Consider the following 12839-nt stretch of genomic DNA (forward strand, 5'->3'; position numbering starts at 1 on the left):
TTTAATCAAAATAACTTCCTCGACATCTCTCAGTTAACAGTTCAAGTCATTTTATTAGGATATTTTAACACCATCCATGGAAAGCACTTAAGGATATGAAAAAGAAGCAAATAACAGAGATAAAATAAACTCCTCAGAGTTTCGTTACACGTTTGAATAGACTTACTCGTGTAGTTTATGAAGTCTAACACAGTCACACCGAACACCTGTTGCACCACGGACACATGACGAGGAACAATGAAGTTAGTGCCATGCCCACTTGTGATGTGCCGGTTTACCGCCAGTATTTAACACACGACGTCACAATAGTAGCCTACCTAACTTGCCAACGAATGTCGTCGCTGTCATTAGTCCTGTGTGGATCGCGTCGCTTAGATGGTATCCATGGGTAACCAACAGCAATGCCAGATCATTACCGCCACTGCTGCTCTGTTTCTCGCAGTCGGTGGCATTCTTCTGCTCGTCGTACCCAACAAAGACATCAAAGACCCGCCAGAGTTTATGGTAATAACATTTTCTTATTCGTGACATGCACACACAGGCAGCAAATCCAAAAGAGGGAAAGGGAACGGATTCGATAATCATGTCATAAGATCGAGAAAAAGAACGAGCTGCTCATCTGTAGCCGATCGATCGTTTACAGGTGTTGTGTAAACAATACAGAGCAGAGCGCCTCCTCTGCATGTTTCACTTGGCTTTTTTTGCTCATATAGGAGTGATTTTAAAAGCTGTGGGTCATCGGCCCAGAGAGATTGAACACAGTTCTGCACAAGTTTTTATGGAGTTCAAATAAAAGCTTTGTGATGCTGCTGTTCACAGAGCAATATGCTTTTTAGGATATCAAATAAAGACACCTGAGTGAATTTGGGTAACGTTCAAGCCATTGTGTGTGAAATTGAGGGGGTAACCTGTTTCTAAACCTAATGCTGCCTTTTCGGATTTGGTGACTCTGATGAATAGCTGAATATCTGTCACATTAGAGCAATATGCATTCTGGGACATAAAATAAATGCATTCGATTAGCCATCACTAGAGCAGTGGTTCTCAAAGTGTGGGGCGGGTGGGTGGTGAGGGGAGGGAGGCAGAACCCCGTTGCGAAGTGCGTGAATAGCGGTTGGCGCTCTGCCTTTATAAAGCGGCACCGAACGCCAATTCCAATGAGTCGTTTTATTGTCAAGACCGACGAAGAAGTTCCTCACCATAGAAAAGCAAGCTGCTGTTGTGAACGCGCCGCTGCGCTGCCATGTTCAGGGCTGGCGAGAAGCTGAGCTCGAGAGGAGCTGTCAAAAGAGCTCACTGCAGCCATTGATAAATAATATATTGTTCATCTGAAGCATCACTGAAATATTTACATTTTATATTTATTTAAATTTGTTTATGTAAATAAGAAGTTTTGCTCATTATTCTCTCTTATTGTTATGTTTTTTTTTTTTCAATGATTCAACGACATTACAATTTGAAACCCACTGCAGGTATATTTCATTGTTAAGGCTATTAGTTAAGTACTAAGTACTAAACTTTTTTCTGTAAAAATAAAATTAAAATAGTTGTCAGATCAGTTGTTCTTGCTGAAAAAAACAATGCCATTTCAGATTCAAATTGAAATGCATATTTACAATTATTATTATTATTTTTTATATATTAACCATCCAGTCACCAACAATCAAGACAACAATTAAAGTTTAGTGCAGGTGATTTGTACTCCTTATAAGAGTGTTCACATTAGCCAGTGGATATTCCATGTTCTTGCTGAGTTAGTTTATATCTATATGTTGACGAATAATAACATTTTCAGAATGACAAGAACTCTTATGACAATTATTAATGACTGTTGCCTCCTGGTACTAAAAAGTGATCACTCAATGTATTTTACCTCATGCCCATTCTTTGCCAAACTACATTTTTATTGTCTATATAATAGTAGAGGGTAAGCTATATATTTCCCCAGCTGTGCTTTTTGTTTGATTTATGACCCCAGTTTATCTACACAGTTTTAAACACATAAAAACTCTTGTTCATATTGGCTGGATCCCATTGTTTGTATTTCCCAGCCGTTTTGATTCAACGCTGTAATCCCTTTTTTTCTTAGTAAAAAGACTTTGAAGATCCAGAACATAGAGTATTTTAACATTATGTACCTTGTACACATCCTCTGTTAAATTAGGCCTACAGCATATTTTGACAATTCTGTTTATCTTCAGGCTAAAAGCAGTTTCTTGATGAAATTAAAGCAACATGCTGAACAGATGATTAATGGCAGAAACTGAGCAGTATGGCAAAGAAAGGCAAGGTTAAACATGTTTTGAGTTGTCTATTGAACTCCGAAATCTTTCAGACTCAGAGCTGCTAGACAGTACTATTATACTAAGCTAAAATGGCTATATGCAAACTGTAGGCAAAGTCTGGAGAGCAAGATATGTAATTGGAAGAGATTATAGTTTGCATGAATGAATAGAGTTCAGTCAGTGTCTTGCCCAACATACTCAATCCTATGGAAAGCCTGTAGCATAGGTCTGTGTGATAAAAGAAAGGGATGAAGACTTAAGGGAAAAAAAGAGACAGGCATATGTAAATGGCACTTGTCATTTATTGATCTGGGTCGTTAAACACTTGTTATGATAAATGAGCAAGAAGTGTTTGCTTTAAATTAATCATATTCATATTTGCAAAGGTGGCTACAGAGGTGAGTCATGTTAACTTGAATAACAATCAGAATTATGAATTAGCTGAGGAAAAGGCCTGACCATTTAAAATTCAAAATAACTGAGTTTTTAAAGCAACAAGATGCAGTAAATGGGACAAGCTATATCAGAACTTTTAACTTTAATATGTTTGAATATATCAATATTAATTTAAGATGATGTTATAATCCTAACCAAAGAGAGGGTAGGAGATTTCTTTTACAATATTATCAGCACCTCAGTGAAAACTAGCTTTGTGTAATGAAGTTTCCACATGGCTAATTCTCACATACACACCCTGTTTTTACCAGCACGAGACCCAAATTACCTGGGGGCGGTTGCACCAGCTATGAGCAAGTTATGACGTGTTGCGCAATGAGTGCTAGATTACAACATAAACACTTACTTGAAATGTAACCATGCAGTGCCTATACAAAATATGAATTGAAGCCTCTGTCCAGGAGTAATGACTGGAATAAAATGTCAGACTGATAAATCAATGATCAATGAACTCATGTCAGACTTCAGTCATATTGTTCAGTCCAGGTTTCAATGCTATCAATATGAATACAGTGGGTACGGAAAGTTTTCAGACCCCCTTACATTTTTCCACTCTTTGTTATATTGCAGCCATTTGCTAAAATCATTTAAGTTAATTTTTTTCCTCATTATTGTACACACAGCACCCCATATTGACAGAAAAACACAGAATTGTTGACATTTTTGCAGATTTATTAAAAAAGAAAAACTGAAATATCACATGGTCTAAGTATTCAGACCCTTTGCTCCGTATTTAGTAGAAGCACCCTTTTGGTCTAATACAGCCATGAGTCTTTTTGGGAAAGATGCAACAAGTTTTTCACACCTGGATTTGGTGATCCTCTGCCATTCCTCCTTTCAGATCCTCTCCAGTTCTGTCAGGTTGGATGGTAAACGTTGGTGGACAGCCTTTTTTAGGTCTCTCCAGAGATGCTCAATTGGGTTTAAGTCAGGGCTCTGGCTGGGCCTTTCAAGAACAGTCACGGAGTTGTTGTGAAGCCCCTCCTTCGTTATTTTAGCTGTGTGCTTAGGGTCATTGTCTTGTTGGAAGGTAAACCTTTGGCCCAGTCTGAGGTCCTGAGCACTCTGGAGAAGGTTTTCGTCCAGGATATCCCTGTACTTGGCCGCATTCATCTTTCCCTCGATTGCAACCAGTCGTCCTGTCCCTGCAGCTGAAAAACACCCCCACAGCATGATGCTGCCACCACCATGCTTCACTGTTGGGACTGTATTGGACAGGTGATGAGCAGTGCCTGGTTTTCTCCACACATACCGCTTAAAATTAAGGCCAAAAAGTTCGATCTTGGTCTCATCAGACCAGAGAATCTTATTTCTCACCATCTTGGAGTCTTTCAGGTGTTTTTTAGCAAAGTCCATGTGGGCTTTCATGTGTCTTGCACTGAGGAGAGGTTTCCGTCGTGCCACTCTGCCATAAAGCCCCGACTGGTGGAGGGCTGCAGTGATGGTTGACTTTCTACAACTTTCTCCCATCTCCCGACTGCATCTCTGGAGCTCAGCCACAGTGATCTTTGGGTTCTTCTTTACCTCTCTCACCAAGGCTCTTCTCCCCCGATAGCTCAATTTGGCAGGACGGCCAGCTCTAGGAAGGGTTCTGGTCGTCCCAAACGTCTTCCATTTAAGGACTATGGAGGCCACTGTGCTCTTAGGAACCTTAAGTGCAGCAGAAATTTTTTTGTAACCTTGGCCAGATCTGTACCTTGCCACAATTCTGTCTCTAAGCTCTTCAGGCAGTTCCTTTGACCTCTTGATTCTCATTTGCTCTGACATGCACTGTGAGCTGTAAGGTCTTATATAGACAGGTGTGTGGCTTTCCTAATCAAGTCCAATCAGTATAATCAAACATAGCTGGACTCAAATGAAGGTGTAGAACCAACTCAAGGATGATCAGAAGAAATGGACAGCACCTGAGTTAAATATATGAGTGTCACAGCAAAGGGTCTGAATACTTAGGACCATGTGATATTTCAGTTTTTCTTTTTCAATAAATCTGCAAAAATGTCAACAATTCTTTGTTTTTCTGTCAATATAGGGTGCTGTGTGTACATTAATGAGGAAAAAATGAAGTTAAATGATTTTAGCAAATGGCTGCAATATAACAAAGAGTGAAAATTTTAAGGGGGTCTGAATACTTTCTGTACCCACTGTATATGTCAAATTTTCTGTTGTATTAGTATTTGTTTCTTCAAACTGATTAATTATAGAAACAATTTCAGAATATTTATTATTTACACATTGAAGCGTACTGTAGACTTTAATGTAATTTATGTATTCTACCGATCAAAAGTTTGGGGTCAGTAAGATTTTTAATGTTTTTGAAAGTCTCTTATGCTCACCAAGGCTGCATTTATTTGATCAAATATACAGTAAAGACAGTAATATTATGAAATGTGATTACAATTGAAAATAACTCCATATATTTTAGTAAAAATGTAATTTATTCCTTTATTCCAAAGTTGAATTTTCAGCAGCATTACTCCAGTCTTCAGTGTCACATGATCCTTCAGAAATCATTTTGATATGCTGATTTGGGACTCATTTTCCTGAAACATTTCTTATTATTATCAACATTAAAAAAACAGTGTGCTGCTAAAGTTTTCTGTAGAAACTGTGATATCTGTTTTTGTATTTGAAATAGATATCTTATGTATTATTATAAATGTCTTAACTGTCACTTAGTCAATTTAATTTGCCATTGCTGAATAAAAACGATTGAATGGTAGCATATCTTATTTATGGGTTATATTTCAGTGAAAATTTAACCCTTCCTGTGTATCCTGTGGCATTTTTATTTAAAGCGACTTGTGAATTTATTGTATGTATTTTGGCATTGTGTCTTTGTGTGCATGGGTTCCCTGGAAATCAAACACTTATCCCTGGCATAACAGGTGTTTAGTCTTAGCCTTATTTTTTTGCTGTTGGGTTTGTTTTCAGTATGGAATAGTCCTGGATGCTGGATCCTCTCATACGGCCATGTTCATCTACAAATGGCCAGCAGACAAGCAAAATGGTACCGGCATAGTCAGTCAACACAGCGAGTGTCATGCAAAGGGTGAGTATTTAGTGATAAATGGCTTGTGATGTTCCTCATTTGAAAATCTCTCTAGATAAAAAAAAAAAGTCTATTATAAGACTAAACGTCAGCAGATAAAGTTGAGGACGTTAGATAAGGTAAAGAACAGTAGAAAGGATGTGAGACTACTAAAACCTTGTGTAATGCCTTGAACTAGAGGCTTTTGTCTTCATTTTATTCTTTTTTTAGAAACGATTTACCCAAATCTTGGTTTCAAAATGTATGTACACTTCTCAAAATCCACTTACCAGACAGACATTACAAAATCCAAATGACAAAGTCAGAAGTTTTACTTCATTTATGAATGTATTGTAATGAAGTTCTTGATAGATAATTTGGACATACTCAAGAGTGCTGATTTTGCACACATTGTTGCCCACTTCCTGTTTGTGCTCGTGCCTCAAGTTGCCCTTTTACTATTTCGTCACTTTTGGCTCAGTCTCCCACTCATCTCAAAGAATCTAACAATCTCAAAATCGGGATGTTAAACTCCTAGTACCCTGCAAATATCGCTGATTAGCAATGTTCTACGGAAACATCTGGAATAGGCACCCAAAAAAAATGCCTGGTTGCATTTATGGTCGTCAAGGTCAGTGGCATATCAGGCAGTGAAATGGGAACCGATAGTTCTTATGAACTCTGTGTGGGCATACTTAAGATATTCCATGACTCATTTTAGATATCCGGTACATGACCTCTCTCACCCTCTATCACTTTCTCTAATCAGGAGGCGGGATCTCCAGTTATGCAGGTGTCAGAGGAGGAGCAGCCCATAGCCTTGAGGAATGCATGGGAAAAGCCATGAAGGAGATCCCAAAGTCAAGACACAAACTCACTCCTGTGTATCTCGGGGCCACAGCAGGCATGAGACTACTGAAGTGAGTCAGAAAGATCACAGCATTTTTAACCACTAATGACAAAATGGTTGAATTGGTCAAAAAGTGACGGAAAAGATGTTGTTCTTTTAAACGTTCTATTCATCAAAGAATCCTAAAAAAATGTATCATAGATTTCTCAAAAATATTAGGCAGCACAACTGTTTTCAACATTAATAATAATAAGAAATGTTTCTTGAGCACCAATGAACTTATTTGAATAATTTCTGTTGGATCATATGACACTGAGTGTGTGGTGTAGATTAATCCGGTCTGAGGAGCCGTGCCGAGGCACAACCCGCATAAAGATAATTCTGCAAATAACTGCAATTGCAGGTTTCAAACAGAGATGGCGACAAAGAGGCAAAACTTACGGACTGCAGCTTTAAAAACTGCCAGATAATTGCCAATTTTGATATGCAGGTATAGAAAATTCGTATTGAAAGTAGAATTTTCATATATTTATTTTAATGTCACACAGTATTTCTAAACCCAAAGAGTCAGATGAGGTTTTAAAGGAAGTTGGAGACAAACTGAAGACCTACCCATTCAGCTTCAAAGGTGCCACTATCTTAAGTGGACAAGAAGAGGGTGCTTATGGATGGGTCACTGTCAACTACCTGCTTGAGAACTACATCAAGGTATATGGTTAGACATATTGTGTATCTCACATCACCTGAATGTCCTTTATTAAAGATCTGTTACCAGCCATTACACTACATTTTTCTCTTTCATTTCTCTAGTATGGTTTTGTGGGTCGGTGGCTGTCTCCAGGCAGAGACACGGTTGGTGCGCTGGACTTTGGCGGAGCTTCTACTCAGATCACATTTGTGACTGAACAAACAGTGGAGAACAAGGACAATCTGATGAAACTGCGGCTGTATGGACAAGACTATCTGATTTACACTCAGAGCTTTCTGTGTTATGGCCGAGACCAGGTCTTACTCAGACTGCTGGCACATCTGGTGACGGTAAAGTGCAAAACTTTAGACTGTTTGTTAAAAATACCATTAGAGAAGATGATTTGATAGTATTTGGAGTATAATATCTGATGTTTTCTTTTTCTTTATGTGTGTTATAGACTCAGGGTTCAGACAGCTCCATTGTCCATCCCTGCTATCCCACAGGTTACAATCAATCCATTAAGCTGGGCAGTGTGTTTGACACTCCATGCAATAAAAGACAAACTCCCTATAAACCTGATGATGTCCTGCAAATAAAGGGCACCGGAAACTACAATCAATGCCTGGGAAACATTTCTCATCTCTTCTCTTTTAACAACTGTTCTTATTCCAAATGCTCCTTTGATGGAGTCTTCCAGCCCGACATTACAGGCAACTTTATGGTAAGAGTTTTAGAGTGGAACATTAATGCATTCAGTTGAATAATATTTTAAAATATATTTTATCAACCGGCATAATATGAAATTTGTTCCTTCATCTGCCTTAGGCAACATTAATGTCTTTACTGGTGGGGGATGGTTGTGTAAGCAGTTATTAAGTGGGACAGCTCAAAGCATTAAAATAAATCATAAATTCATCTTCTGGGCACTCGTGTGTGTCATTATTGCATGTGTCATTATTATCATTACACAACCTCTTTCTCTCTCCATCACCCTTCTCTCTTTCGTTTTCTGGCACAGGCATTTTCTGCATTTTTCTACACCCATTCCTTTCTTCAGGAAGCTGCAGGCATGAACGTCATGTCTCCAGCAGATTTAGAGGACGCTGCCCGTGTCGTCTGCAACATGAGCTTTCAGGAGGTGCCACCCCTCTGAGCTAATTTTGAACCCTGCTATTCCGAGATGACTTTCCCCATATCTCAGCAATCGACCAATGATTTAGAGTCTCGGGTTCTCAGATTAAGAGAACTTGCTTTACCTTTAATAATAATATGATAATAATATGTACACTGTGTTTTGTCTAAGCAATATTGAATTAACAGATCTGTTGATCTATTTAGCCTATTAAATTACTTTTTAAATATTTCCCATGGAAAAGAAATTAGTTTAAAGAGGACCTATTATGCTTTTTTTACATTTTCAACTTTCTTTAGTGTGCAATGTTGCGTTTTAACATGAAAAAGTTACAAAGCACAAAGTCCACTCCAAAGGCAGTTATTCTCTATATCGGTGAGCTCTGTTTCTGAACTCCTTGAAATGCCTTGATTGTAGTCTTGAGTTTTGTTTTCATCTAGGAATGTACACTCACAGTATTCCTCATTTAAATAATTCTCGCAAAAGACATATGCAAAAAAAAAAAAAAAAAAAAGGGACTAGGCCTGGTTGAGTTGTGTTAGTAGTGTGTTGAACTCACAGTTATGGTAAGGGATGTGACATTTCCAAATCATGCTTGAAGCCATTGAGCAATCACAACACACTGGTCCAGCTAACCAATCGGAACAAATTGTGACAGGAACTAAACCGAGCGTAACCTATTCTAGCAGATTCTAAAACAAAATGAAGACTTTGTAAGAGGTCATAATAGGTCCTCTTTTAAATAAGTATTTGACCACTTCCACTCAACTTTCTCACTCACTCTTTGTGTCCTAGATATCAAATAAGGCTGAGAATCAGGGAAACCGTCTGAAGGACTACTGTGCAGTTTCTGTCTTTGTGCATGTGCTCCTGGTCAAAGGATATGGTTTTGATGATCTCTCCTTTCCACACATCTCCTTCCAGAAGAAGGTAGCAAGACCTATTTGAAAAACTTGACTCTGTTTACTTCTTTAATGCACATTCCCAGTTTATAGGTGCACAACATTTCTTTCTGACATCATCAAGCCCTCATTTTTAAATCCTTTCCCTCCAAACATGTCTTATAGTGTGCACTTTTCACTGTCCAATCAAAATCAAGTACTACATTTAATTGTATTTTTAAAAAAGTATATTAATCACATTACAGAAGTAAAATGGATGGCAAATGCTGTTTCATGTTCATTTAAGCTTCATAATTAAGTGGACCCCTCTTTGTCAAGGAAATGTCAACATGTTGCTTTGGTTTACAGGCGGGAGACACATCTGTCGGCTGGTCCCTTGGCTACATGCTAAGCCTAAGCAACCTGCTGCCTGCTGAAGATTTTTTATTGAGAAAATCAGTGAACTCAGGCGCCTGGAGTGTTTTAATCTTCCTCTTTTCAGTCCTTCTTCTTATGGCACTATTTTTTCTGTTGCAAGCCATTCGTAAGAAAAAGACTGATAATGTCATTTAATAATGATTGCGTTATATTGCTCCATATGTACATTGTTTTGCACTGCCCCTAACAAGGATGCTTCTGTTTACAGTACACTGAAAAAAATAAGGGTGCACAAAGAACTTCCGGTATTACATTTTATCACATTTCAATAACCTATTTCTTATCAAGCACATTTTATATCAATTTATATAAATTAGAATTTTAGAAGAGACTTGGTTTTGCGTAAAACATGAGCACAATGTTATTACTGTTCCTAATTTTGTCACTGAACTTATCACTGTCACTTATCACTGTTTTTTTAGAGAAGATTGTGTACTGTGCCTTAATAGCATATAATTAATCAGATGCTATTGTTTTAAAACCTTCTGGATTTATTTTTGAGCAATGTTTGTGTGCAAGGCACTGAAAACATTGAAAATGGAAAATCTAGAAAATGTAGCTTTGCAGATACAAGAATGAATTTGATTTAGAAACTGTACTATTGCCTGCTATTTTTCCTGCTGAATCATGAATGCTTTTGTAATACTAAATAAGTTACTGTATTTATTAATTTGTCTGTGTGACATTTTGTAGATAACAATAACATACAGGTAACATAAACAGAGAGCTAAATGCTTTTTGGCATGTAGTCCAGGGGCCGTATTCACAAAACATTTTATCTCCTAAATTGCAGTAAAAGTTCTTAGCTAAGAGTTTTCTATTAACACCTATTCACAAAGCTGCTAAGACAAACTTTTACTAAGGAAGTCTCAAGCTAAGAGTAAGGGCGGGGTTGACCTCGTTGCTATGGAGTAAACACACAGTGATTGGCTGATGGGGGAGGAGTCAGCGATTTAATCATAGACATATTGGAGAATGAGGTGTCATGTTTGCACATTAAAATAAAGGTTAAAATAAAAATGTTGCCATATTGTTGCCATAAAGGTTTTAAAACTAGTATACACAGTTAACTAGTATATCCAGTTAATAAATATATATATATAAATATAATTTTTTTTTACTCTACTCAATCATTTGTAAGTGTGAACTCATGAAAACCATTGCCACAGGTAATCAGACAATTTTTATTTATTTGTTAAAGTTTTTTTTTTTTTTTTTGCATCTCATCATAGATTCAAATCTATAAATCAAAATGTATTGCATTTATAAAGAAAAGGTTCAGCACCCAAGGCTCTATCGCTATTCCCTCAATGATGTACAGTGTCTTTGGGTGGATTAGGACTGTTTGTGATTTGGTCTTAGTGATTTAGGAGTCCTCTTGACTACTCCTAACGTTTCACAGATTTAGGAGCTAGTTTTAGCGCTAAAATGCTTTGTGAAATACTCTTAAATTATACTAAAATTAGGACTGACACACCCATTATTTTTAAGAGTTTCTCCTAAATCGGCAATTTAGGAGCTACTTTTGTGAATACGGCCCCAGGTCTGTTAGCTTTGTAGCCATCTATATTCTAGTGTAATCCTCAATACTGACAAAGTTCTCTTTTAGCAAATATTGATGACACATCTTGTGCAACACTGCCTGCTACCAAATTGCAAGCAGCAAATCATGTTCATATCTGTGAGACTGTGACGTACAGTAAATAAAAAAAGACTACTGGCCATTTAAAAAAAAGATTTGCCCTTTGATATGTCCTGCCTAAATGTCCTAAAAAATAGAAAATCCTTTGCTTACCCACACACTTTTTGGAATATAAACAAATTCCTCCACTTTACTATCATTACTAAACTCCTAATATACACCAAGATAAATTAAAGTCTTAATAATCCTATACAGAATTTAGGTAATAGAGAAAAAGATGTGGTGGTTCTTTGTTCAAGTTCTTTACTCCATTGGCCCAATGATGAAATATTACAGAATGTCTTGTGTGTAAAAAAAAAAAATCACTGATGCTGAATTCAATTTATATGTGTAGTACTTTTCACAATGTATATTGTTTTGTTCTTTGGTTCCTGATTATAATAGACAAAACATAACTGTGTTAACTCTAGCGCCACCTACTGGCAGATTGATGTCTTTCAGCGTGCCCAAATACAGGTTTTGTGTTTCTATATTTTATGGTCTCTGACTCTATATATATTTTGATGGCAGTATATGTCTCTGTACAATCCAAATATATGCCTCCACATTGATGGTACCTTCACACAAATGCAAGTCACTCATGCCGTTTGCACTGATGCACCTCCAGATGTTTAATTCAGCACCTGTCGCTGATGAAAGTCTGGATGGTCTCTTTCATCTTTGGGACTGAGAACTCAACAGCACACATTTCCACTGTGCTTTAAACCATCTGAGATGAGCTCGGAGCCAGAGAACTCGGCAGCATCTCTGCATTGAACAGATGTATAGCTTTCTCCTTCCGTAAGATTCGAGTTGCATTTCTTGATGCAGCGTCAGACTCTGTTAAGTGAAAACTGTTTTCCAAAGTACTTCTCAGCCCATGGCTATTTTTAACACAGCAGCATGATGGTTTCTCATGCAGTGCCATCTGAGGGCTCAAAGGTCAGGCACATTCAATGGAGGTCTCCTGCCTTGCCCTACACAGACTGAGGTTTGTCTGGATTCCCTAAATCTTTTCACAATATTATGTATGGTAGGTAGTGAAAGACATAAATTCTTTGCAATTTTGCATTGAGAAATGTGATTTTTTAATTGTTTGACAATTCTCTCATGATATTTGGCACAAAGTGGTGAGCCTATTACCAATTCACCTGCTAATTGTGGACTGTTTAAAAAACAGTTTAACTTGGAAATTATATAATCTTTTCACTATTATTTTGCCTGTGTCTTTTTTGGAGTTTGTTGCAGCCATCAAAATCAAAATTTATTTATATTTACAAAATACAATTAAAGGGTTAGTTCACCCAAAAATGAAAATTCTGTCATTTATTACTTACCCTCATGCCGTTCCACACCCGTAAGATTAATCTTCAGAACACAAATTAAGATATTTTAGT

The 12839-nt window shown here is 37.4% G+C and overlaps 1 protein-coding gene across 1 annotated transcript; it reads left to right on the top strand.

Moving 5' to 3' along the window:
• Nucleotides 1-278: 278 nt before the first annotated feature.
• Nucleotides 279-12472, top strand: entpd2a.1 (ectonucleoside triphosphate diphosphohydrolase 2a, tandem duplicate 1). Its single transcript, XM_067406478.1, has 9 exons — nucleotides 279-504; nucleotides 5673-5790; nucleotides 6539-6689; nucleotides 7168-7327; nucleotides 7430-7657; nucleotides 7768-8031; nucleotides 8329-8448; nucleotides 9238-9372; nucleotides 9693-12472. Exons 1-9 carry the CDS (start codon nucleotides 376-378, stop codon nucleotides 9894-9896), a joined length of 1509 nt encoding a protein of 502 aa, XP_067262579.1. The 5' UTR covers nucleotides 279-375; the 3' UTR covers nucleotides 9897-12472.
• The last annotated feature ends 367 nt before the right edge of the window (nucleotides 12473-12839 follow it).

This window comes from Chanodichthys erythropterus, chromosome 13 (assembly GCF_024489055.1).
Source record: "Chanodichthys erythropterus isolate Z2021 chromosome 13, ASM2448905v1, whole genome shotgun sequence".
Taxonomy (NCBI): Eukaryota; Metazoa; Chordata; class Actinopteri; order Cypriniformes; family Xenocyprididae; genus Chanodichthys; species Chanodichthys erythropterus.